The 26,926-nt window shown below is 43.7% G+C and overlaps 2 protein-coding genes across 8 annotated transcripts in view; one reads left to right on the top strand and one right to left on the bottom strand.

Moving 5' to 3' along the window:
- Window positions 1–410: 410 nt before the first annotated feature.
- The window catches only part of MCM9 (minichromosome maintenance 9 homologous recombination repair factor), a 30,887-nt gene continuing 4,371 nt past the window's right edge, over window positions 411–26,926 (bottom strand). For 5 of the 6 annotated variants that reach the window (XM_082216051.1, XM_082216053.1, XM_082216052.1 and 2 more), the window contains exons 3-13: window positions 24,414–24,730; window positions 23,007–23,088; window positions 21,401–21,601; window positions 20,078–20,203; window positions 16,895–17,014; window positions 6,470–6,644; window positions 4,263–4,465; window positions 3,855–4,058; window positions 3,169–3,251; window positions 2,532–2,677; window positions 411–2,211 (exon numbers count right to left, since the gene is read on the bottom strand). In XM_082216051.1, coding sequence (XP_082072177.1) covers window positions 759–2,211; window positions 2,532–2,677; window positions 3,169–3,251; window positions 3,855–4,058; window positions 4,263–4,465; window positions 6,470–6,644; window positions 16,895–17,014; window positions 20,078–20,203; window positions 21,401–21,601; window positions 23,007–23,088; window positions 24,414–24,730 — 3,110 coding nt within the window. In that variant the 3' untranslated portion in view covers window positions 411–758. Of the gene's footprint in view, window positions 2,212–2,531; window positions 2,678–3,168; window positions 3,252–3,854; window positions 4,059–4,262; window positions 4,466–6,469; window positions 6,645–9,711; window positions 9,964–16,894; window positions 17,015–20,077; window positions 20,204–21,400; window positions 21,602–23,006; window positions 23,089–24,413; window positions 24,731–26,926 lie in introns of those variants that run through there. The other variant, XM_082216056.1, reaches the window with a different exon arrangement.
- ASF1A (anti-silencing function 1A histone chaperone) lies at window positions 10,012–14,832 on the top strand. 2 transcript variants are annotated; one of them, XM_082216177.1, is made up of 4 exons: window positions 10,012–10,387; window positions 11,734–11,853; window positions 14,046–14,218; window positions 14,407–14,832. In XM_082216177.1, the coding sequence occupies exons 1-4, from the start codon at window positions 10,279–10,281 to the stop codon at window positions 14,617–14,619; spliced, it is 615 nt and encodes a 204-aa protein (XP_082072303.1). In that variant the 5' UTR covers window positions 10,012–10,278; the 3' UTR covers window positions 14,620–14,832. The 2 variants fall into 2 exon arrangements, with proteins under 2 accessions (XP_082072303.1, XP_082072302.1); XM_082216176.1 differs by lacking the exon at window positions 10,012–10,387 and adding an exon at window positions 10,634–10,914.

Here is a 26,926-nt window from a genome sequence, read left to right as displayed (position 1 = left end):
AATTACACCTGGTGGAATCAAGCATTTGTGCAGTAGACTGACTGAAAGAGAAATCTAAATAAAAAAATCTATGCTTCATTGTCAGGGGTTATTCCTCCCTTGGTTTAACCAAGTGGTATCTAAAATATGCCAACAAAACAGTCAGTGGAATCAGACATCTTGGAGGAAAAGAGGAATTAGTTGCAATGGCACCTGATCTGGTGCTTGCCTCAAGGCAATGCTTCATAGTAGTCTACTATCTTCAACCCAGTAGTCTGCTAACTCCATAGCTGTCTACTAACTTCTGTTTGAGGACAGCAGTCTGGGCGTCCTAAAAGTACCACATTTAAGGACGCCAAGATTTAGAAAACCTGTATGTTCTTTGTAATTACCTTGAATCCTAACTAGGTTTCTGTGAATGGAGAGGATCCTTTGCATGATTCTGCTGGCAGAAAGGGGCAAGGCATTTTCTCCAGTTCTTCATTCCCATGTCTCATGCTGCTTTGGAGAACTGTCCAAACAAGGTTTTTGAGACAGGGCAGGAGGGACGGGACTACAAAAGGAAGGAGAAAATTACTGAAGGTCACTTCTCCTGTTCTGCTGACAGAAGTATCACATGAGTGGAACTTTGCTCAGAGGATGCTTCTACCAGCAGGAGTAAGCTCAGGATCCCAGCCTTTGTAAAGAGGCCATTTTGTGGGTTCATTTAGGCAAGATTAAAACAGATTTCATTTTCAGCATTTTGCAGTGCCATTTTGAGGAGTGAGCAGAAGTTCTTTTTAAGATTTGAGTTTCCTCTTGCTTTCTTCATCCCAGTCAAAGTCTAGGGTGGAATCATCAAAATCAGCTACTGAGAACAAAGATTTTCCTGTGCCAGTGCTGGCTCTTCCCGGTTCAAAGCACTTCCTTGAGTGCCCCACGCTATTGGAGGTTTGGGCTTCCAATGGCTCTCTCTGTCTGTTCCTGTCATTACTGGTGACATGCAACAAAACTGGAGACTTTGGCTTTGATTCAGCTGATGGCTTGAAGGCAAAGCTGGCTAATTTTGCCAGTATACTGGAGCACACTTTTTTCGTGTTCGCACCATCTGATATTTCCTCTCTCATTCTTGCCTTTTTTGTGGAGGAAGGGAGTGAATGATCGCTTTGCTCCTCCTCCTCTCTTTGGTTATCACAAGGGCGTTTCTCCATTCTATTATTTCCCACCTTAGTATTGTGTTCCTTGTGGTGTTTCTCAGGACAGCCTTGTCCCCTTGGCTTCCCCACTTTTGACACAGTTTTGGTAGAAGTGTGAGGGCTGCAGACAGTATCAGGCAATTGGGCATGATTTTCATTTTCAGAAGGCCAAGCAAGCTTTGGCTTCTGCTTACGCTGAAACTTAGCTAGTTTAGCAGCTGCAGGTCCCAAATCTTCCAGGATTTCAGGTTTAGTAGAACTTCCTGATGCACCTTTATTTGTTTGGCCTCTGTTTCGCTTTCTGGTTGAAGTAGCAGACTTCTGTTGCCTTAAAAATGTGCTGTGAGGTGGGGAAGCACCCAAGTCTGTTCTGGGGTGTTGTGGAACAGCAGCTGGACCAGGAGAAAATAAAGTTGGAGAACACTCAACCTTCGGATCTGGGGTACTTGCACAAAACCCATTAACTCCTTCAATGTTTTCCCTGTGCCATTTCTTAGAGGCCCTGTGAGTAATCACTAAATCAGGTGAGGTACAATCCGCTGCATTTGGGCCTTTGTCACTTGCTCCTGAAGGTAAGCTTGTGGGCTTGGTTGCCTTCCCCCCATCAAGACTAGAGGCAGCCTGTCTGCAAGCATTTCCCAGGGCTATTGTTGTTGGTGTGGTTTGCTTGGCTTCACTTAAGTCATTTCTTTCTTTAGAGCAGGGTTTGTTGTGTGGGGCTTTCAAAGACGTTCTTGCAGTTGGAGACATTCTTGCAACTGGAGACTCAGAAATGCTCTTCTCAGCTTCAGTGCTGCTGTCCGTCATACTGTCAAACCAGCTCAAGCTACTGTCCTTGCTGCATTCACTGGGTTTGCCCCATTCCTTTGTTACTCTGTTATCATCAGATGTCTGGCTGCTTGAGAATATTGGATACTTATCAGGTTGCAATTGTATATTATTGCCCTCTTGGTCTGAATGTTGTGGACGAGACATCTGCTCCGGTTTCTCAAGTGTGCGATTGTTTGAGGATGCCTCTTTGGACTGCAGAAACTGAGACGAATTTTCATTCTGCAATCTGCAAAACAAAAACAAATATATTTTACAAAAATAAACTACATTTCCCCCTTCCCTGATCCTATGAAATCTGATCCATCTATGTTTGAGTTTACAGCCCTAATTATTTATTTTGATTTTGGTAATCATATAAGTAAATGAAAGCAACTGTCTAATTACAGAGTTATTATTCGGCACCATGCCTCTTCACTTTGATACCCTGGACAGTAAGTTTATTAGTGGCCATCCTATGCTACTGCCTATTGCAACAGCACATGTGTTGCCTGAATCCACTGTGATTTGCAAGGGCTTTTTTTTGCCTCCCGTATAAATGTTTATCACCTGTCAAGTCTTTGGAATTCTTCACGCAGAATGTCCTGGAGTTCCAGCTTCTCGAGGATCAGTTTACACTGCATTCGATACTGCTCCAGTGGATTTTCAGGAAATGATGTGTGCAGTGCATTGATACCTCCAAGGAGTGCACCTCCCTATAGGAAAGAGAGAAATACAATGCAAATGAACTTTAATTAGATATGTCTGTGTGTAAACCTATATGCCGTTAAAAGGGTTATGACACAGCACACAGATCAGCAGGTTTTCTAGCACAGAATAAAACTGCTATCAAACTAACCCTGTATCTTTAGCTTATAAAAACAGGCATTTGCACCCTTCTTCAGTGCAGCGTGTGTGGGCACAATGACATGCACGAGGACCTTCCATTCTGCCTGCACAAGGCTCTCCTTCCCTGATGCCTTGCTCACCATCATGGTTTCAGTAGTGGTGGTGGTAGGACAGTAGAAGCAGAAGACATTTTATTTACAGGCTCAAATGTACAAAACTGAGGGCTAATGTTAGGAATTGTTGAAGATTAGTTCTGAGGTGTGGAAACATGGTCTCCTTGTTGCATTGTGAAGCTTGCTTCCGATCACATGTACCACAAAGAACTGTTTCAACTGCCCGTCTCTACAAGGAAACTCACCTGCATTGAAGACTCCATCACTGAAACCACGGTTACTGCATCTTCCACAGTCACAGTATCTCTAAACATCAACCGAGCATGTGCTAAAAACAAACAACAACAACAAATGTTGCTGAAACTGATGAGCAGATGGTTAGGTTAAATTTATTAAATGCATATGCCGCCTATTTAGAAAGCTCTAGATGGAAAGCGATAATGGAATTACACTAGCAACAGTTTCTGATTTAAATCTTTAAAAAGTACTGTTGCACATGACCCCAACCTCTGAGCGGTGTGAGATTCCAGGGTTTCCAGGCGCTTACTTACACCCACCAACTGAAGCACTGCTTACCCATATTAGGGCTCCTGGTAGTAGGTGTAGTATTTAAAAGCCTCTCAATCCGTGTTACAACTCACACATTTGCAAGCCAGAGTGGCCATAGCCTAGCTACCGCATACAATGCTGGGGCATGGAAACCCTATATATGCAGGTGCTGCTGCACTGTATAAAACCCTTTTAGAGGTTCACCATACTGAGTGCCAACAGAAACAAGCATTTGTTGTAGCCCCTGGAGCATTCAAACACGCACTTAGGAGTTTAGTCCAATCAGCTGCATGACCTGGTTCCAGCACTGCCATGAAACGTTTCCCAATTTCTTTTGTGTGATGTAAGTGCTAGAGAAGGACGAGGAAACCCAAGCTCTCACCTTCAGCTAATCGTATCAAGCTCTCTAATAAGCGGATGGTGGTTCGCGCAGCGTTCCTGCAATCGCTCTGCCTCTGCATCTGATAATAGCGGACAAGAATCAAGTTGCTTTCATCAGTCAATACCGGCTGCAGGTTCTTTATAAGGCAGAAATAGGTTTTCATTTTTTCCATAGTCCACAGCTTTTCAGACACACTTGGGCAAGCTGCATGAGAAGAGTTTGCAGAAAGAACTGCATTAACAAAATAAGACGTAGAGTAGAAATCAATAGACTTCATAATGACTACGCCATAGTTGGCTCCAACCCTCTGGTGCACTTAATTCTGCATGAGCACAAATGGATATATAGTCTAGGTAGTGTAGAGATTCAGATATATTCTCTGTAACCGATTGCAAAAGCCACTGCTACCTTTGTTTTCCAGTATGAATGAGGAAATTATGCGATCCCATTCTTCATTCCTTGTATCCAACAATACCAGGACAAGGTCGAACCTGCTAAGGAGAGGGCTGCCAAGGGCGATGTTCACAGAGACAGATTCATTAGGGTCATACTGCCCCTTTGGATTGGTTGCTGCCAAGATAGTGGTCCTTGTGTTCAGCTTGCACACTAAACTGAAGAGAAACATGATCGATATTGACACAGAACTATGTTAAACCACCACCCTACTGCCCAAAGGAACACTTCCGGGTACTTTCCATTTTGAACCTTCCCTTCAGAAATTTCACATAGGCTGATCGGATAGGAGAAAAGATGAGGTGACAAGCTAGCTGGAAAGGTTTGCGGAACCTAAGGCAAATAAAGTGTGGTTTTGGATGAATGTGATGAACTGCAAATATAGGTAACAGGTAAGATCAGCAGCCAGCTCCCTGTCTGGACTGGAGGCCACATCCATAATTTTAAATTGGCAGTAGAGTTGCTAATAAGCCAGCATTAGATCAGTAAACTTGTTTTGTCAGGTAGCTAAAACTAAAGTCTGAAAAGCCAATTTTAAAAACCTGAATTCTCCAGATTCTGCTCATAACCCACCCAGCTCCATCCTCCCTCTTCTACAATCTACCAGACGGTCTCACTACATAGCATCACCGGGGGGGGGGGAGGGGAAGGATTTTTTAGATCAAAAGTTGACAATCTTAACACTGGGGGGGAAATTGCATGCTCTCTCCTATGCGGGCAAATGTAAACTCTTTTACATGGTTGTCTCTGCCACTTGGACACACACACACGCCTGTTTGATGCACAGACATGTCTGTGTTCTTCCACTTGCAGGCACACTCATAAATACACAGATGTTTGCAAATATACACAATCTCACTATACAAACTACCACGATCATAAGAACGGTGTCTATAACAACATTTAGTTTGGTGCAATCCCCCCCCCCCAAATCCCTTAATTCATTTGACCTTGACCCAAGGTTTGTTTTCAGAGCTACAGAAGGGTGTTTTGTCCAAGTAAGCATAACTCTCTCAGTGCAGACATTTAGACAGCTGTTCTAAATCTGACTTCGAAGTGATCTATTTCCAGTTGGTGCCATCTTCGCTCTTACCTCATTGTACTGAGAGGGAGCAAGTACAGCACCAAGAATCTTAGCTTTCATATTTGTAGTACATAACATGGGAAAAGTATTTTGACTCTTAGCCAGTAACAACAGAGATTCAAAAAAGAAATCAAGAGTTGACCCCCACTCTGTAATGCCTTAAGGATGTCTAAATATGGAAGTGAAAGGTTGCAGCCCCAGAACACATACTTGGAATGGAGGAAAGGTCTAAAATTCCATCTGCAGCACAAAACAACTGTTTCATTGCTCTCCTGACTAAAAATGGTTTTCCTTTTTTTAAAAAAACAACACTGAAAATAGTTCCCAATAGTGGTCATTTTAAAGTTGTGTATATGTCTGGTCTAGTACTGGTACAATAAGATGCAAACATAGGGTCAAAGAACATAATTCCCTCCCATTTTTGTGGCTTGTAAAAGCTGAACAAGTACACTTAGCTCTTGCACTTATGAATGTTTACTCAGAAGCCAAGCCCCACTATGTTCAGTGGGTCATGCTCCCTAGTAAGGTAAAAGGTAAAGGATCCTTGGATGAATAAGTCCAGTCAAAGGCGACTATGGGGCTGCGGCGCTCATCAATTGTAGGGATAAGTTTCACCTCTTCACTGCAGGAAGTTGGGAAGGTGGTGAGACAAAAAGGGAATGAACAGCCAGTCAACAGAAGCTGTGTTTTTCCCTACCTGGTAGAGGTCTGAAAATTGATGGAAGTACTTAGCACTGACTGCAATGGCTAATACCTTGTCATATAGTGAGAACAGCTAAAATTTTGAGATTTGCTTGGATGGAATTTTATACTCCTTAGCTTTCTGGTTTCATGTATATTCCTGGGCATACACCAGTTAGGCTGGATGCAGATTAAAAAATAAATAAATTCCCTAGAGAGTTTAAAAGAAGGTCCATTGCTCATTCTGCTTTCCCTTCTGGAAAATGGACTGCAGGTTTCTGGCTTCTTTGAAAACCTACAAAGTTTGATTGAGCAGACCCTCATGCAACAACAATACAAGAGTGGTGAAATAAATTAGCATCCATAGCCCTTTTTTAAAAAAAAAAAAATTACTTACCCAGCCTTGGCCACGCTGATGGTCTGTTGTTCCATTGCCTCATGAATGCTGGTTCTGTCGTGTTCCTTGATGCTGTTAAACTCATCAATACAGCAAAGTCCCCCATCCGCCAGCACGAGGGCTCCAGCCTCCAAGTTCCACTCTCCAGAGTCTTTCACAGCAGTCACTGTTAAACCTTTGGAACAGAAAAGTGTTGTTTGAGCAACCCTGGCTCAAGATCATTTGAACAAGGCTTAACAAGGGTCAGCCTAAAAAACGTAAAGGTGACAGTAGTACAATTTCCGGTGAAGACAGACCTGGTGCAGCTAGTGCCTTTTGTTACCACGAAAGTAAAGGTAAAGGTACCCCTGCCCATCAGGGCCAGTCGTGACCGGCTCTAGGGTTGTGCGCTCATCTCGCTCAAGAGGCCGGGAGCCGGCGCTGTCCGAAGACACTTCCGGGTAACGTGGCCAGCGTGACTAAGCTGCATCTGGCGAGCCAGCACCAGCGCCGCACACGGAAATGCCGTTTACCTTCCCGCTAGAAAGCGGTCCCTATTTATCTACTTGCACTTAGGGGTGCTTTCGAACTGCTAGGTAGGCAGGAGCTGGGACCGGACGACGGGAGCTCACCCCGCCGCGGGGATTCGAACCGCCGACCATACGATCGGCAAGTCCTAGGCTCTGTGGTTTAACCCACAGCGCCACCCGCGTCCCCTGTTACCATGAAACTTCCTCAGAATTCCCTATGGAAGTTTAGTGTTTGTTTGTTTAAAAAAATCATTTTCTTAATTAACAAGGCAAAACAACAACTTACTTACCCGAGTACATGCAGATTTAAAAATAAAATAAATTTAAGAACTGGGCAGCCTGCTTGGAGCATGTGTGAGGGGGAAAACTGGAGAAACTAGTGTTATGAGGGGTTTGGGGGGGGGTATGTATTGGTATGTGTAGGCTGTATGCCTGAGCCTTCTTCTAATTTCTGGATCCAGCACAGACTCAATTCCTGGAGGAACCAGGCTGGCTTCCTGATGAAGTAAGTATGGGTCATTAAGGTAACAAAGGAAGTGGCTCTGTACCAGATGAATAAGGGGTGACCCCCCCCCCTTCAACTCACTGGTAGTTAGAAAGACAAAGGGCAGAGTTGAGAGTTATGTGAACTAGCAAGTAGAAGCAATGCTGCAAGCTGGGCAGCTGGGAGACAGAACTATGCCTGATTTCTGTTGGAATACAAGGCTGTGGCTATGAGAGGAGCAAAACCATTTGGGTGTGTGTGTGTGTTAATGCTGTGAACCTCTACATGTAGGCTCAGGTTGAAAATATATGTAAGTAAACCATATAACATAGAGACACCACATTCTCCACTGTCTGTCATTCCAAAAGAAACACAAGCCCTGAATAAGTGCGTGGAACCCCCGTAATCTCGCATTGCTCAGAGACTGGGGTGGTGTGCAATACCTGTCATTCAAAATGCAAACCAAGGGTGGAAGCCAGACTTAGTCCCTTGGCTAAGGGACCTCCTGCAAGTTCTCTCTTTACATTACACCTGCCTGCACCCTAAATCTGATGTTATCATATAAATAGACTAATGGAAAATCAATTCACATTCATTTGTCAAAGGAAACTTGAAATTCAGTTGCATTTACGAAAGATAGCACAGCAGCAGTGCATCTTTATCTCTGCTGCTCTGGTGGTTTATTTTTTGAGTATGTTGCTGTCTGCTGAGCTACGCAAAGGGTGGGTAAGTTCTGGAGCAATGACTGTTGTACTTATCAACAGCTGTGGAGTGCACTTGTGCAAGTAAACACCTGGGACACTGAACCAGGGTAGTAAGTTAAAGAGGTGCAATTGCACCATTAAAGCTTTTTATGACTCACATGTGTGCAGCAAGAAATCAAACCTGGGACTTCCTCCTCACACTGCAATTTTAAAAAGAGCTGGCCTGTGAGTGACAATGCCATATAAGTCACATGTCCATAAGCCACACAATGGCATGATTTAAATGTTGTAGTGCAAGAGAACAACCACTAGGTGGTTCCTGTAATTGTCATCCCTAGTTTGTCCCTCTGGGGGTTCCATAGAGGCTTCCTGTGCGAGCCAACAAGCAACCACAAGAAAACGCCACCTATCACTAGAAAATAAAGACTGCTCCTCTTACCAACTGCCTGAATCCTATCTTTCCAACGCTACAAAAACATAGCATATGTTTAAAACACCCAGTGAAAAGGTAATTAGCAGTAACAATAACCTGAGCAGCAGAAAAAAGACAAAGGGATAATCAAAGCAATCTGAAAGACCTCCAGAAGAGAGCTACCATGGTCTGGCATCTGAAAGTTAGCAAGAAAACAAAGGCAAACTAGGACGTCCCACAGTTTTGATGCCCTTGCAGAAAAGGCCCTGGCTCATGTTGCAACCTACTGTGTTTCGGAAGGGGAGAACACACAAAAGCAGGGGCTCTGGAGGTGTCCACAATACGGCATTAATGCATATGTGGACTGCTGTTTCCATGTGCATGTTTGTGTGTGTACAGAAGTACAATTTTATGCCTCTATCCTGATGTTTCCCATCCAAAATCCGAATTAAGTCTGTGTGTCTTGGACGGGGGTGGGGGCGGATTGCTGCCACTTGGATGAAGACATCATATAGACACCAGGGGGGAAAAACAGACACAAGCAGCTTCAAGTGCACTTTAAAATTCAGTGTGGACAAGCCCTCTGGGGAGGAGCCTGCACTTTGGTAGGTTTATGTGGGACCAGTCAATCCTTAAGCTAACCTGGGCCCAGACTATTTGTCTAGGGTTTTAAAAGTCAAAAACAAAGACTTTAAATTGAATCCAGAAACCAAGTGGGAGCTATTTTGGAGAGCAACCTAAACGCTGGCCAGGCAGTGATGGACCGATGGAGTGGCGTAGTCCCTACATTAACGGTCTTGTTCCACACGTTAGCTGGGGTAGTAGTCCAGCAGATCTTGGGGGGGGGGGCTTGCGGTGTGTTTATGCACTTTGCAGATCACCACTCTTTTATTCCACACTTTTCAATGCACTCCTCACTTTCCAATTCGCAAAAAAAATCTGTTTCTTTTTAAAAGAGGATTTGTTTCACTAGGCCGAGTGTGTGCTTTAATCCACTTTAACTGCCCAAATCCATCCCACACAATACTGAGAGGTATGGAGGCATCCTAAAAGTACATACATGCAATCATTAGTTTAAAATAAAGCCCACCATTTATTCTTTTTTTTGGGGGGGGAGCAAACAACATGGGCAGTGTTTCTTTTCCCCATTTCTTTTCACTTCGCTTCAATTACGCCAAGGTCCCTTCTTCTTGCTAGTTCACTTCTCTCAAGAGCCTCGCTCGCTTCGCTCTCCAGCCCTTTCACCCTCCTCTGGTCCAGCAGGTGGAGCGCCAGCTAAAGCTTCCCACTCCACTCGGGCTACGGGAGCCCATCTTGCTCTTTCGGGGAAGCCTCGGCTGCAGGAGGAGGGCCATAGCTCAGCGTGCAGCCAATCCGCGCCAGCCCTGCCAGTTAACAGAGCAGAATGGGCTGTAGTTTAGTGTAACAGGAAAGCTGCAAAACAGTGTGGAGTGCTCTCGGTGCAACATTAAAAAAGAGAGAGAGGAAAACAAGAAAGGGGAAGACGGAGAAGGGCGAGTTTTTGGGTGGTGCTTTTTTTTTTTTTTAAGCAACCCAAACCTCAAAGTTTCCTAACTCTCAACGTGCTCGCTTGCCGGCGCTGGGGTTCGCGCCCTGCAAAAGGGGAGCCCCCTGGACTTTTCTCGGGCTGCGGTAACACACTATTGTTTGCGGGTCTCCCCTCCCCCCCTCCCCGAAATATGGCAAAGGTTCAGGTGAACAACGTCGTGGTGCTGGACAACCCTTCTCCTTTCTACAACCCTTTCCAGTTCGAGATCACGTTCGAGTGCATCGAGGACTTATCCGAAGGTGAGTTTGCCCGGGGTGGATTTTTCGCCCCCTCGGCGCTGGCCAAGCCCTTTCGGGCTATTTCCCTTCCCAGGCTTAAAGTTTGCAAAGGCCTCGCTGCTGCTGCTGCTCCCTCTCCTCCTCCACCTCCTCTGCATCTGGCATGATGGAAGGACGGTGGGCTTTGCAGCCGCCGCCGCCGCCGCCGCCGCCTCCTTCTCTCCCACCCAACCCGGCAGCGCCCGCACGGTGCGCCCAGCTTCTCCGGTCTTCCGCTCGCGAGGAAGGGAAGCCTTTAAGTTGCAAGGAACTTGTTTGAGCGCTGGGAGCAGCCATGTTGCCAGCATTGTGCTGCTGCTGCCGCTGCTGTGTGTTGGAGGGGGCGGCGGGGCGCGTACGCGAGAGAAGGAGGGCTCAACGGAAACACCTCGCGCGCTTCGGGTTTTGGTGGCGGGAGGCGAGCCGGGAGAGGCTCAACTACCCAGTGCAAAGGAACCAAAGGGGTGCTACAGATGGGCGGGGGGGGGGGCCGCTGAGAACACCTGCAAGTTAAGTGTTTCCACTCATCCGCTTTTAGTGCTCGCACGAAGGGGTGTGTGTGACATGTTTAAAACGCTTTAGGGGGAAAAAACACAACAGAATTTTAACGATGTCTTTTTTTAAAAAAGTGTTAAATGGCCTTAAAAGCACTTCTGGTACTACTTTACGTTTGCATAACTTTTTAATTGTGACACCCCTTTCAGACGGAAGTTCGCTTTGGGGAACGCCCTGGAGGTTTGTAGTGGGTGTTTTGTTTTTCGTCTGGATAGCCTAATAAGCCTCTCTTCGGACCTCCACCCTTGCCCCCTCCCGGGGTTGTGAGGTCAGCAACACTTTCCCTACTAGAGGTAGCTAGCAACTTTTGCCGCCACCCTTCAAAAACGTCTTTGCCCTAGGCGGGCAGGAAGAATTCTTAAAGACTCCTCCAGAACTTGCTATCCTAACCTACTGTCTAGTGAAGTCCTGTTGAATTCAGCAGGGCTTACTCCCAAGTAACAGGTTAGGGTCTACAGCCTCAACTACTAAATATTACGAAGTCATGCAGTAATTGAGCAGAATGCTACAGTTGTCTAGAACAACACTTAAAAGTGCTAGTATCAACAAACCTCTTCAAAACAAATTTTCAGTATTGTAAAACATTTCCTTGGATGTAAATACTAATTATTTTCAGCCAGCCCTGCTGGTTTTTCAATATTTGCTTTCAAATAAATATAATCATCATCGAGTTAATGTCAACTGGCTTTACTAATGTTAAGAGGCTACAATTTTTATGTGTTTTGTTTTAGGTAAAGCAAAAGTACTAAAAGGTTTTTCTTCTTATAATGTAGATTTGGAATGGAAAATTATCTACGTGGGCTCCGCAGAAAGCGAGGAGTACGATCAAGTTCTAGATTCAGTTTTGGTGGGCCCTGTTCCTGCAGGAAGACACATGTTTGTATTTCAGGCAAGTCTGCTTTTAAACATTAAGGAAATTCTAAAACATTGTGTGTTTGTTCAGATGGCTACTTGTGCAACAAGCAGTCACAAATTACATGTGACTGAAGTTCAGCACTGCCCTTTGCTTTAAAAGGGTAGCAAATCGAATGTTTAACCCAAGGCTGGACAGCTCTTCCTCTGGGTGCTGATTTTTAACCAAAAACATAGGGACATACATACCCAAGCGTGTGAGCAAGCATCATAAACAGTAAGTTGGCTCTGCTCTACAAGAGAGAGAGAGTTGCTACAGAAAAATCTGTTCTGGGAATAGAAGGGAGGGAGGGAAATACTGTATATGGGGTAAAATTTTTAATTTCAGTAGGATTATTTTTTTTTTAGTGTTTTAGAGGAATGATTTTTCATGCATTTTTCATGAATACAGTAACATACCATATTTTTCGCCCCATAGGATGCACCTAGTTTTTTTTTGGGGGGGGGATAAAGAGAAAAAAAATATTTCCCCCCCAGGCACCGGGCTGGCACGGGGGAAGCCCGAGCTTCCCCCGACCCCAGCCCCCAGAAGAGCCTGCTATTCGCAAGCCGTGGGAGCCGCGCCGGTCTCCCCAGGCTTGCAGACAGCTGTGCGAAGCCCGGGCGCGCTGAGGCTTACTAATGCAGGCAGCTCTGCGCGATCCTCCGGACCCTGGGAGGGCAGGCAGCTCTGCGCGATCCTCCGGAGGCCGGCGCGGCTTTGCGCCGGGCTCCGGAGGGTGGCGCAGAGCTTCCTGAAGCCTGGAGAGCGAGAGCCTCTCACTCTCCAGGCTTCAGCGAAAGCCTGTATTCGCCCCATAGGACGCACCCACATTTCCCCTTGATTTTTGGAGGGGGAAAAGTGCGTCCTATAGGGCGAAAAATACGGTAAGCTATGTACGTGCAATCGTAGGTAATATTTTGGTCATCAGACTTGCAACTGCTCACACTGAGTATGAGTTAGATACTTTTCAGGGGAGGCTGTGTGTCTTCCTGCTTTCTGACATGCAAGTGGTGGGTGTGCAGGATACTGACTTCTTTGTAAAAGTGCCTGGGCTCTGGAATTTACAACCCTAGGGGGCCCATCTAGCCCAGTCTCCAAATCATCAAGAGGGCTGTAAAGGAATGTCATTTTTGTAGACGGCTTTTAACATTATCTGAACCCATGAGTTAATGGTTATATGTTGCTTCTGGTCACCTCCTTAACTGGCGGCAATATAGATGCATACATAAAATTTGTCAGCCTCATTGGGACCTCTGTGGGGCCAAAAATCTGCACAGAAATAATAAGAGCACACAATGCTTTTTGGGCGGAGTGTTCTTCAGGAAAGGGGGAAACAAGTGCGTTTAGAGGCCACTGAACACTGTGTGACTTGCAATTGTGGCACAGATTGCACTTGCTAAGCTAATACACTCTAGTCCTGTGCATCTCTCTACAAGGGGATTATTACACAGTCACGTAGTTGCATTTGTATGTGGCTGGTTTTAACCATGATGTGTTCAAGAAGCCAATGTTTTGTTTCTCCAAAGTTTGGTTTGTTACCCAGTGGCTCTTGCCTTGTGCCTCTGTAGCTTGGTGTGTGCCTAGTCTGGAGCTACTAAGCAGAGCAGGGTTAGGTAAGGCTGCTATGTTCAGACATGACAAACCATAGTTAAAACAAGCTGTGGTTTGTACGCCAACAACAAACTGGCTTCACATAATGATTTGTTGCCAGGAAAAAAATGATTAGTCCGCTGGGCAGGGTTCAGATATTCAAATGAACCATGGTTTAACATTATGTGCAGACGAGGTATGTGTGTGTTTATGTAAATAGCTGGGTGAATCCACACAGCTAAAAGCTGTGATGTTTGCTCTTTTGGGTAAAAAATTAAGGCAGATTGGGTACAACCTGGTTTGTTTTACTAAAAGAAGTCCACCAACAAAAAAATCTAGTAACAAGTTAAAAGACCTCACAAAAAATAAAATGAGCTTGGAATCCATATCAAGGAGCTGAAACAATTACAGGATGGTCCTTGACTGAAAACCTGAAGTATATGTCTTTGAAGATTAGAACTTTTGTGCTTCTTAGTTCAATAGGCATCAATAAGTACTGTGCCAAATCTCTTTATATTGTGAGCATAGTGGTTTCCTTAACAAACAAAAAAAGTGGGGGAGCATTGGTCAATCTTGTGTTTTGTTTTTTGCTGCAGGCAGATGCTCCTAATCCAGGACTAATTCCTGATGCAGATGCTGTAGGAGTCACAGTTGTGTTAATCACCTGCACCTACAGAGGTCAAGAATTTATTAGAGTTGGCTACTATGTGAACAATGAATATACTGAAACTGAATTGAGAGAAAATCCTCCGGTAAAGCCAGATTTTTCTAAGGTAGGAGTTATTATGCTTTGCTTATCTATTAAAATACTCTTGTTACATAGAATTAAAATGCTAAGAAATAAATCAGCAAGTCAAATTTTAAAAAGAGCTTTGTCCTGAATTTGTTCTAAGACTGCTTCAGAAGTCAAGAGTGTCTGATGCAACTCCAAAATGTTGATGTGAATGTCCTTGTTTTGCAGCTCCAGAGGAATATTTTGGCATCTAACCCCAGGGTCACAAGATTCCACATTAATTGGGAGGACAACACTGAAAAACTGACAGATGCAGAGAGCAGCAACCCAAACCTTCAGTCACTCCTTTCTACAGATGCACTGCCTTCTGCTTCAAAAGGATGGTCAACATCAGAAAATTCACTAAATGTTATGTTAGAATCTCATATGGACTGCATGTGACCCAACTTACCGTTCGGCGCTATGTATGTGTTAGGATGTAGACAGACAGCACAGAGTCACACATACACACACACACACCATCACCAGAAACCATTTCCCGGGAATTGCATATTCAACATGTGAAGAATTTGTTTTAAAATCCCCACATTCTGTAGAAAGTTTATAAGGAAAAAGTATTTGAGTGGATGTATAAATAAAAATTATTTTTAAGTACTTCTGAGGGTTTGCTTAGTCCACACTAAGTATGTTATTAAAACATTTATTTATTTTTCCTCCCCTGCAGGCTGGGTGGGGGTTGAGGGAAATACAGGAAGTTAGATATCTCATAGAATAGTTGGAAAGTACCCTGAGGATCATCTAGTCCTGAAATGCAGGAATATGCAACTGTCCCTTACGGGGATCGAACCTGCAACCTTGGCGTTGTCAGCACCACGCTCTAACCAACTGAGCTGAAGAAGTTAAATATACTACTTGTTCAGTACATATGCAAGACTATTCTAAACAGCCTCTGTTTGGAAAGCAGGAAGCACAGCATAAACCACAGCTGCCTTTTCAAGGCACATGTGACTTTTAACAACACAATTTAGTCCAGCATCAAAAAGTTTGTGTGGAATACTATTGTGCGTGTACTGTGGGGGTCCCCCCCCCTTCTCACATACGCTGTTCGTGGCATGTCATGCAGTGTTACCACAGAAAGAAATACAGGACTAAAATGTTTGTGCTGGCCTAGATGCATGGACACTAAACTCAAATCCTCCACCGCACCAAAATAATAGTATGTGCATTACAGTAGTCCTCATCAAGCAGTCAGGCTTATGTATAAGTTGTGGCTTAAAAGATTTATCAGCCTGCCAGCCACATACTTGGTCTGAGACAGGGTCTTACGTTTTGTAGACCTCCCACACACTGGCCCATTGCATGAAACATGATAAATAGAATTTAAAGCAACAGAAACTGAAGGTGCCTGGGACAGCATCAGGAAGCCTCTATATGCACACAGTATCATTATTTTATCTTTGATGCTATATAGTGTGGGAAGGAAGGGGAACTGAGTTCCTAGGCCAAACAAGATCTTAAATGTCTCATTGGGAGATAAAAGTGTATTCTTTTTAAAAAGGTAAAGGGGCCCCTAACCGTTAGGTCTAGTCACGGATGACTATGGGGTTGCGGCGCTCATCTCGCTTTACTGGCCGAGGGAGCCGGCGTACAGCCGGTCATGTGGCCAGCATGACTAAGCTGCTTCTGGCGAACCAGAGCAGCACATGGAAATGCTGTTTACCTTCCTGCCGGAGCGGTACCTATTTATCTACTTGCACTTCATGCTTTCGAACTGCTAGGTTGGCAGGAGCAGAGACCGAGCAATGGGAGCTCACCCTGTCTGCCAACCTTCTGATCGGCAAGCCCTAGGCTCTGTGGTTTAACCCACAGTGCCACCCATGTCCCATATTCTTCTTAGGTCCTCCCAAAGAGAAAACACAACTGGGCCGAAATATTAGAAAAGTTTCACTGTGACAGATGACATTCCAGTTCTGCCCAACTGGCAATGGCCTCCTAGGTTCCTTACACAGCCCTGCTCCATGACATAATACTAGATAGACACCCCGGGTTCATCCAGTGCAGTTAAACTTCAGGAGGTATGGGACAGACAAAAGGAAGTATTGTAAAATATAAACTCGGGGGTTTGCTACAACAGGGTGTGAAAATAGGTCCCCAAGCTCGATGGCTTAAAAGGGACTGGATTAAAAATTGAGGATAAAGGCTATGTGGCAATAAGGTTGAGTACCAGCAGATGGGAAACTGGAAGAAACCTACTGACTTCATGTCCTGCTTGTGAGCTTAACCATAGCTATTTGCCCACTGTGGGAACAGAATGCTGGACTAAATGGACTAAATGGTCTGATTTAGCAGAACTACTCTTACGTTCTGAAGAGTCCTTTAAAATTAAGAGCTTGCAGATTAAAGTTAGGGCATTCTGTGTGCAAAGCACATGTTCTATCGAGCCTTCTGGGAATAAAAAGATTATGTTTTGTCATGTATAGATACATCAACATCTTGAGGTAGGACTCAAAACACAAGTCCTGTTTCCTACAGAGTGCTTTTTCCTCAGTGCACTATTACCAAGAGTTATATTGCATTTGAATAAAAAATAATCCACTCCTTCATGACAACCTAAAGATGTAGATACTTTCAGAAGATAATTGTCAACTGCCTCCTCCCCCAATATAAACAAAAATTCCAACCGCAGTTGATTGTGCATTTGGATGTCTCATTTTACCTGCGCTTGTGGATCCAATTCCTGCTGTAAGTACAGAACGCGGAGTAATCTTTACTGCGTATTTCAGAAACTGAGACTTCCCTGTTCCAGGGTCTCCAACCAATAAAAGATGTGATTCACCTTGCAGGGAAACAAACGCACAAGTGTTTGCTAAAGCAGCATTTTAGATTAAAATAATTATTTGGTGCAAGGCCAGAGAAATAATGAAACAGCAGAAATATAATGCCATCATGTCAGCCAATTTCCAATCTTTAAAATAAAAAGCCTTACATTTATCCTGCTTTCCATGAAACGATAGCCACAAAGTGGCAGTTTTATCGTATGTACTTGAATGTAAAGGTAAAGGTAAAGGTACCCCTGCCCGTACGGGCCAGTCTTGACAGACTCTGGGGTTGTGCGCCCATCTCACTCAAGAGGCCGGGGGCCAGCGCTGTCCGGAGACACTTCCGGGTCACGTGGCCAGCGTGACATCGCTGCTCTGGCGAGCCAGAGCCGCACACGGAAACGCCGTTTACCTTCCCGCTAGTAAGCGGTCCCTATTTATCTACTTGCACCCGAGGGTGCTTTCGAACTGCTAGGTTGGCAGGCGCTGGGACCGAACAACGGGAGCGCACCCCGCCGCGGGGATTCGAACCGCCGACCTTTCGATCGGCAAGCCCTAGGCGCTGAGGCTTTTACCCACAGCGCCACCCGCGTCCCTGTACTTGAATGTATGTACACTCAAAAAACAGAAGAATCTCACCCACCTGCCCTGTGTGCTCCATCTGCTCTGATCCCTGAACCAGACATGCCCACATGTATTGAATACTACCTGCATAGCCCAACCCTGATACTGAACCCTGGATACCAGGATTCAGATTACCACTCAGCCATGAAGATCACTGGGTTACCTTGGGCCAGTTGCAGGATCTCAGCCTAACCAACCTCACAGGTATTGGCAAAATAAAATGAAAGTGCACCACCCTGAGCGTCTTGTAGGAAAGAGTGGGATATAACTATAATAATATTTTTTTAAAAAATGTAGCCCCCAACTTTGCTAAGAAAGGATCATGTGCTGAAAGTTTTATGGAAACGTCCTAGACACTAATTTCCATATTTTTTGTCCTAATTTTTTTTTTCCACTGTTTTATTTTTGCTTAGCTACAAAAATGATCATTCACCTCAATTCATCTCATATGATCTCAGGAGGAAAATGTAAAATATTTAATGTAGGATTATGATTAAGCATTAGGGGACGCGGGTGGCGCTGTGGGCTAAAGCCTCAGCGCCTAGGGCTTGCCGATCGAAGGGTCGGCAGTTCGAATCCCCGCGGCGGGGTGCGCTCCCGCTGCTCGGTCCCAGCGCCTGCCCACCTAGCAGTTCGAAAGCACCCCCGGGGGCAAGTAGATAAATAGGTACCGCTTACCAGCGGGAAGGTAAACGGCGTTCCGTGTGCGGCTCTGGCTCGCCAGAGCAGCGTTGTCACGCTGGCCACGTGACCCGGAAGTGTCTTCGGACAGCGCTGGCCCCCGGCCAATAAATGTGAGATGGGCGCACAAACCCCAGAGTCTGTCAAGACTGGCCCGTTCGGGCAGGGGTACCTTTACCTTTACCTTATGATTAAGCATTAGTGGGGTTTTCCCATCCTTTCGATAGTATGCAAGCTCATCATGAGGTAACTTGCATTTCTAAATGGGGAGGGAATGATCTGACAAAAATGGCCATTACTCAGGAATATTCCACTATAGTTTAGATAATGTTTATTGCAGGAAAATTGCACTTAATAGCCCTCTACAGAAATGACATTAATGCTTTGAAGGTGGCATTTAAATTTTGCTCTGGTGACCTATGGCATATATGCACACATTCAAAAACCTCTTAGGATTATATCCACCTACACAAGTGGTGACATTTACTGCCCAGCACACAGCACTTCTGCCCTCCACACAAGGAAAAGCAGTTTGCTGAAAATTCTACAGTAACAGATCTAAGAAAAAATAACAGGCAAGTATGGAAAGAAAAGACTGGAATCAAATTATTTGAAGTTACAGGCTGCTAAAACATACAGGCATTGCTCCCATGTCACTTTAAACCACGGTTAACTATTGTTTAAAGATGAACACAAAGCATGCTGGTGCATAGGGCTAAAATTGCAGCTGCTTTGCTGCTACTTCTGTGTTGTCGGCAGCAAAGCCATGGTTTCACTAAGCATCATGTCCAAACCCAGACTCATGGTTTGTTTCTCCCCAAACCACCATGAGTGGTAAGCCACAAACAAACCTTGGTTGTAGTTCATGGTTTATTTTGAGAGCAACGAAACGAGTCTGAGTTTAGATGCAACATGCAGCAACAGAAGGAGTGGAAGAGCAAGGTACTCGCAATTTTAGCCTAATGCACCCAGCACATTCACCTTTAACTATGGTTTAGCACAGAGGTCGGCAACCTAAGGCCCATGGGCTGCTTTTGGCCCATGAGCTTCCTGGAACCGGTCCACAGCCGCTCTGTGGATCGGCCTGGGGATTCCATGCTTTTCCCCCCGCGGTGCCATTTTTTTCCTCACCACAGGGACCAACTTCCAGGTCGGAAGAATGCCAGAAATGGTATGTGCGCATGTGCATGGTCACTCCTCCGTCCCAGAAGTGTGCCGGAAATAGCGTGTACGCACACGCGGGCATGCGCACTCTGGCCCACTGAGAGGTCTGCCGGGGAGTGGACCGGCCCAGCCTCAAAAAACATTGCTGACCCCTGGCTTTTGTGAGATTTTGCTCTTTCCCCTCCAAAATCTGGTCGAATCTTTATTTTCATGTTATTAACTTGCTGGTGGATTATTTAAATTTAAAGAAGTCATTAAAAAATATTTTTAAACTACCACGAAAAGCATCACAACAATGTTGTGACAAAGTGACACAGTCCTGTGAAGTAGTACAGCAAATTTAAAGCTGTCTTTGTGACTGTTGCTATTGTTCCTCAAAGTGTACAACATACAGTTGCTTTCTAGAGTTTTTAGGGACTTGATAACTTACGTGAGTGTCTTTCATAGGACTACTTTATCAAGAAAGCACTAAGGGATTAAAAAATCATACAGTGGCAGCTCTTTTACACTACAAGTGGTACAGTAATTCAGGCCAATGTAGTGATAAAGGAGACAGGTCTACAGAGGGTTGTGTGTATGTAAAAGAGGGGATAGGTTTTATATATACTAACCTCTAACCCGAGTGCCTGCAGCATCTGTTCTCTGCACACCCCCTGCAAGCACCATGGCTACGGCCAACTTCACAAGATACAACCCAAAAATCTGAGGGCACAAGCTTGCTAAAATGTCGTTTCTCCCTGAAAAGGGGGGAGGGAAAATAATTAGTTCAGCTGATAACAAACTATATCTGATCACACACATTTCCCAAGTAAATGTCTAAGATACTACTCATTTGAACTCCTTGATTTAAAGTAACAGACTATGACAGGTGAATTAAAAATAATAATGATCAGATGGCACTTTTGTAAATATTGGTTTGTTGTGGGAATGGTCTCACATGACGCTGAACAGAAAAAAAAGCCCAGATTCAGTGTTTCCCAGTGGGCAGTCCCTAACCAGGGATGATGGGAGTTGTAGTCCCAAAACATCTGGAGGGCGGAGATTGGGGGTGCCTGCTCTAGGATGTCTCTTCCCCATCCATCAACCTGAATAGTCACAGCACTGCTCCATCATTTAAAATGAAAGTTACTGTACTAGGAAATTCAGTTATGCACCATTTATTGCATACTAAGTAGAAAACTCTATAACTTTTTTGACAGTACAATGTACAATGCTGCTCAACACATCATCTAACAAGACAACAGACCATTACGTTCTGATGTCATTTTAAGTTATTTATATAAAAAGTGCATACAGTGGTACCTCAGTTTATGAACAGCCCTGTTTATGAAATATTCAGTTTACGAACTCCACAAAACCAGAAGTAGTGTTCCCTTTTGTGAACTTTATCTTGGTCTGCAAACAGAAGCTGAATGGTGGAAGGGCATTGGCAGCGGGAGGCCTCATTAGGGAAAGTGTGCCTCAGTTGAAAAACAGATTTGGTTTAAAAACGGACTTCAGGAATGGATTAAGTTTGTAAACCGAGGTACCATTGTACAACTAAGTTCATAATAGAACCTGCAATAAATTTGCTATGAATTTATTATCTGGGAGAAAGCTTTGAACAATGTGTTTTAGTGCTTTTAATGCTCAGAAACAATAAAATTCCTGATGCCAAAGTATCTTGATGAGGAAAAATGCTGTGAGAATGAAACAAACAGGAATCAAATGTGCACTTATTGAGTAAACAACTGACAGTGCAGGTGGGTTTTGCATATTTAGGTATGGCCCAACTGATAGAAAAGTCCTACTGTCCTCCATAAAAGCAGCAGCTTAGAAATCAGACCTAACAAAACAGGCCTAATTGTGAATATGTTCCGCCCCCCCACCACTAAAAAAAATGGTGTGTTAGCATTTTTTCATTCCACTAATCTATTATATTCTCTTTTACAAACCTGCTAAGGGATCGCCCCTATGTTTTTCCCAAAAATCTTCAAATTCTTTGCGGACCTCCTCATCAATTATAACACCTAACATCTGCTCGTTGTTTACTTGAATGTAATTGGCCTTTAAGACAATCTCTACATCACAACGTGCATCCTGGTGAAAAGGTTTCCACCTCTGCATTACTACTCCATAAACTGTTATGTCATCACCTGAGGACAAACGAGAACGGTCAAAACAATATTGCACATATCACATTCTGAACACACAAAGCTTCCTTTGGTTGGCTCAGACTATTGGTCCATCGAGGTCAGCATCATCTATTCTGACTGGAAATGGCTTTCTAAGGATTTGTGCAGGAGCCTTTCCCAACTCTTAAAATGGGAAAGTCAGGAATAAAACTTAGCATTTGCATACAGAGCACATTATTTGCCTCTCTCTCAGTTAACTTGGTTAATACCTGCAGACATCTGTTTAACAGCTAAATACTTTAGATGCTAGCACTCTGATGGATTGGAATCATAGAATCATAGAGCTGGAAGGGACCACAAGGATAATGTATTCCAACCCCCTGCAGTGCAGGAATCTGTTGCCCAACATGGGGCTCAAACCCCACAACCCTGGGATTAAGAGTCTCATGCTCTACTGACTGAGCTTTCACCTAACGTCAATGACATTATCTTCTACGTAGCAACTTTTAAAAACCTTTATTTGTAAAGTTTTAGAGGCAATGCAGCTCAAATAAAAATAAACAAACAAGACAATAGCTGCTAAAAACAAAGTTTAATACTAACAATCACTAATCAACCAAATTATAAGCAAGGAACAACCGAGTGGTAAACATTATGATTTTTAAATTGTGCATATAAAGAATAATATATTTGGAAACAGATCAAATTTACATTTAGGGTTTAAAAAACTTTGACCTCACCCTTCATCTAGCAATTAGTACGGCAACATGGTAAAAGAAATGTTTATTTCATCTAATGGTAATGTAATTAAGGTATGGAATAAATTTCTAATGAAAAATGACTTTAAAAAAAACATTAAAAAGATCAGTGGGCTAAAAAGAAAATACAGTGGTGCCTCGCAAGACGAAATTAATCCGTTCCGCGAGCCTCTTCGTCTAGCGGTTTTTTAGTCTTGCGAAGCAACCCTATTAGCGCTATTAGCGGTTTAGTCGCTATTAAAGGCTTAGCGGCTATTAAAGGCTTAGCGGCTAAAAGGCTATTAGCGGCTTAGAAAAAGGGGGGGGGGGAGCGGAAAAAAATCGGAACACTTGCAAGACGTTTTCGTCTTGCAAAGCAAGCCCATAGGGAAAATCGTCCTGCGAAGCAGCTCAAAAACGGAAAACCGTTTCGTCTAGTGGGTTTTCTGTCTTGCGAGGCATTCGTCTTGCGGGGCACCACTGTAAGGTGCCCCTTGAAATGGAAGTTTCCTCTGACAAGCCACAATTGTCCTAAAGTATCAAGATTTCATATTGTATGACCACAATGCCAGCAAAACAACATGGCATATAACATTTTCCTATTAGACAGTAACAACTCTGCTTTCACCTTTTCAAACATGGACAGTCCTAAAGAAGATTTTTTCAAAAGGCAGTGACACAGAACTCACCAGATTTGCAGCTGTCGACTAAGTCATCTTCAAGGACAACTATCATAGAACGAGGAATACTTCCAACAGAGAGCCTTTGAACCTAGATTGCAAGAAGTGTGTGTATTTTATTTCAAGATAAACAATGTTCAAAATAATCCTGAGCTAGAATCCTACAAATATCTCAACAGAAATTACACTTGAGTACCTATGTTGATCATTTGTGGCCTCATCCCTGGGAAATAATTATTTAGCTACCCAATGGTGTCCAGGCAATCTGCTTTCATTTGGTCTATATTTCAATCAGGTTATGAATACTATGGTGACCCCTTTCCAAATAATTTGCAGCCTGACCCTATGCAAGTTGAGTCATAATTTAATCCATGATGTTCAGTGGGGCTTATTCCCAAATCAATCTGCATAGGATTGTGGCCTTGAAATACTTTTACAGCATGGGGACACTTGACATGTCAAACCAATAAATACAAGGCAATGTGGTGATGAGGTACCAGCTGGGTTGTTACAATTATTTGGGGGTGGGGAGGTAATTAGGAAGGAGCTCAATTGCCACCTTGCTCTTGTACATCAATTTCATGCATTTCTTGGGATTTCCATATGCTGCATACAAAGTTTCCAAAACCCTAAACTTTTCCTGAATTAAAACAAAAGCACTTTCTCTTAAAGAATGCATTTGAATGGGTATGCTGCTCAGATGAAATGGAGTGGGAAGTTAGCCATCAGTGACAGTGAAACTAGCCTTTGGTCTTAAACCATTTTAGGTACTGATCATTTTAATTCACATCTCTCAATGTCTGCTGGAAAAATATCAAGAGAAAAAAATAACTAAACAGCAATGTGGAATGGTACTGTTACCTGATGGTTTATTTAAGCACACCTAATGTGATTTTCCAGGACTGTTGTCTGCTTAAAAATTAAGATGTTCCTTATAAGAAGATGCAAAAATGTGATTTTGCTGCAACACAGGGATTTAATCTATATGTATGCCGGTAATTGTATTGTTTTTGTCCTCCAAGGAAAATTCAGTACAATCTCAACACAGTATATTTGAAGTTTGCCATAATTATTAATAAGATACAGGTAGAATGCAGGCAGAATGGTAAAACAATGCATAATAATTTCTATGCTTGCATCCATGTTACTATAACGGCTATGGCAGTCATCAGGGCATATCATCTGTTTAAGCATTTTCCAATTTGTGTTAACCCTATTGTGAGATCCTAATTTTGCAGAGATGAATGGTGGGAACTAATGTGCCATGGCTGGGACACAGAATCACGGCAGAAGGTATAGCCAATATTAAAAGGGATGGAGGAGACATATCACTGAAGCTAACATCTATCCACTGATTTCCATAGCAAAATTAGGACTTCAGAAAAGTCATGGTATTAGTTTAAATATATTTGATACCTGCTCCTGAATCTTGATTTCTTGGTAGTCTCTGCAGCTGTTGGGAGCACAGGATGTTCCAGTGAGGCAAGTAAACTTAGATGAGTTGCAGCCTTCTTCATTAGGACAGGCTGGAGGACGGCAGAAAGCATAGTATTGTTCAAAGTCAGCCTTGACTACAAACACATGCTTGCACTTGTTGCACATGTAATCCCGTTCAAACTCCAGGACTTTCACAAGACTGGTACGAATAACAGTGCCAGTGACTGAGAGGAAGTGTCCCACATCTCTGGTCTTTGGGATGTGTTCTCTGGTTAGCTCTGGGCAAACCGGCAAACCTGGTAAATCAGCACATAGAAAATATTACCCCACAAATGTTAATTAAAGCTATGTTTTCTTATGTCACTGATAAATCCCATCAAGGCTGCATTTTCAATTCCCCAGCAGCACAAGTTTGCAAGGCATTCTCAGATACACCTTGATGTAGAGCTGCCATCAAAGTATTTCATTAACTTGATCTACTACTAACAGCTTAGATGGGGAACTGGTGGCATGCCAACTCTCAACAGTCCCAGTGAACATGGCCAATGGTCAGGGATTATAGGAGCTGTAGTTCAGCAATTTTTAGGGCATACTATGTTTGCTACCCTTGACCCCTAGTAGAAAGCCAAAGGTAAAGGACCCCTGACAGTTAAAGCCAGTCGCAAATGACACTGGGGTTGCAGCGCTCATCTCGTTTACTGTCTGAGGGAGCCGACGTTTGTATTTCCAGGTCATGTGGCCAGCATGACTAAGCCGCTTCTGGCGAAACCAGAGCAGTGCATGGAAACGCCTTTTACCTTCCCGCCAGAGGAAGGTATTTATCTACTTGCACTTTGACGTGCTTTCGAACTTATCTGTCATTAATCTACCATGTGCAATTCTCAATTAATTACATGGTGGAGTGCTTTCCACTTGAATGACTTTGAACAAAACTTCTAAAGCAAATGCAGATACAACTGGCTAGAGCAGATAAAACATAACCACATATATCATGAGGGTAATAAGCTTAAAACACATAACTAATACTCCGAGGTTTTAAAGCATATGTGAGTGTCAAGCTTATGATATGCTGGCCACCCACAACCCACAGAATTCTTGGGTGATGTTTCACCAAAGCCCAAATAGTTATTTTGGATTCATATAGGCAATAAAAAACATTCAGGTTGCTCTTTTACAGCTTTTATTCATGGGATGAGATTACCCTTTGCAGACTGCCAAGAATCCCCTCCTTTCCATGCAGCAGTGGTTTCAAGCTCCTTACAGGCAAGTGGTGCAGGCCCTGGGCTGACAAGATCTGTGGTGGGATTCTTACTGGATGAGAACCCTAGGCTCTTCAATGCCACCCTGTTTTGTTGACACAGCCTTTTCACATTTTAGTATCTACATGAAACCACTGAGTGAGGTCATCCAAAATTGTGGAGTAAGTTTTCAGCAATATGCGGATGACACACAGCCTTACTTCTCCTTTACATCTGCAGGTGGAGCAGTGGATGTGCCAGACCATTGTCTTGCCTTGCTAGTGGACTGGATGAGAGCCAATAGACTGAAATTCACTCCAGATAAGACAGACACACTGTTAGTGGTCAGTTCCCTGTATCAGCTTTGTCGCCCTCCTATGCACACATTCCAGCTTGTCAATATTGATTCTCACTGTGTCTTTTTATGTTATAAACCACCCTGTGATCTTCTGATGAAGCAGGCATACAAATTTAATAAATAATAAAATAATTATTTTATTTCTCCAAGTTCTCGTGGCCTTGGAAACTATTTATGTTTTACCGGAATTCTACATAGGGAGATAGCTAGCAGGAAACTCCCATGTCAACCTATAATGTTCTCAAAGCCTTGGCAAGCATTCTGTGATCACTGTGAGACCATATTCTGCTTTATCTCTATAAGACAGATCACCCCTGCCCCAACTGCATCCCCGCCCCCCATTTGTACGCATTTCACTAAGTCCTTTGCAATAAATGCTAAACCTGCAGGTTCATAGAATTGCTGACTACACAGATTCATATTAACTGATACATCCATAGGTTATAGTTATAAAGATATGCAAGGCCTTATAGAGGGAAAATTGATGGCATCACACTATCTCCTCCTGATAACAATACTCTTCCTCAGTGTGACACTACAGGTGCATACAGGGAGGAAGCCTTTGAGGGGAGTGATTAACATAAAAATAGATCACAAAACACACTGTACTTTTAAAAACAAAAACACCCCATCGTTCAGTCAGAACACAAAATAAGTCCTGGAGAGAGTGAGTGTGCGTGTGTTATTGTAACCTTGGAGATATTATACTCTCTACATAAATTAAGAAGAGCTTCATGTTTTCCCACCATTTTGCCTGCAGCCTCCTTTTTTCTATTAATAGGCCTAAACTCGACGACCTTCTTAAAGCACAGCTTATGCACCTCAAGCCAGAGAGAGCTACAGCACTTCAGTAAGCTACTGCACATCTTTTTGGCATGGTTCTCAGGCAAAGCATC

This window comes from Podarcis vaucheri (genome assembly GCF_965113315.1).
Source record: "Podarcis vaucheri genome assembly, chromosome: 3".
NCBI lineage: Eukaryota > Metazoa > Chordata > Lepidosauria > Squamata > Lacertidae > Podarcis > Podarcis vaucheri.
This window is presented reverse-complemented; position numbering and strand designations above follow the sequence as displayed.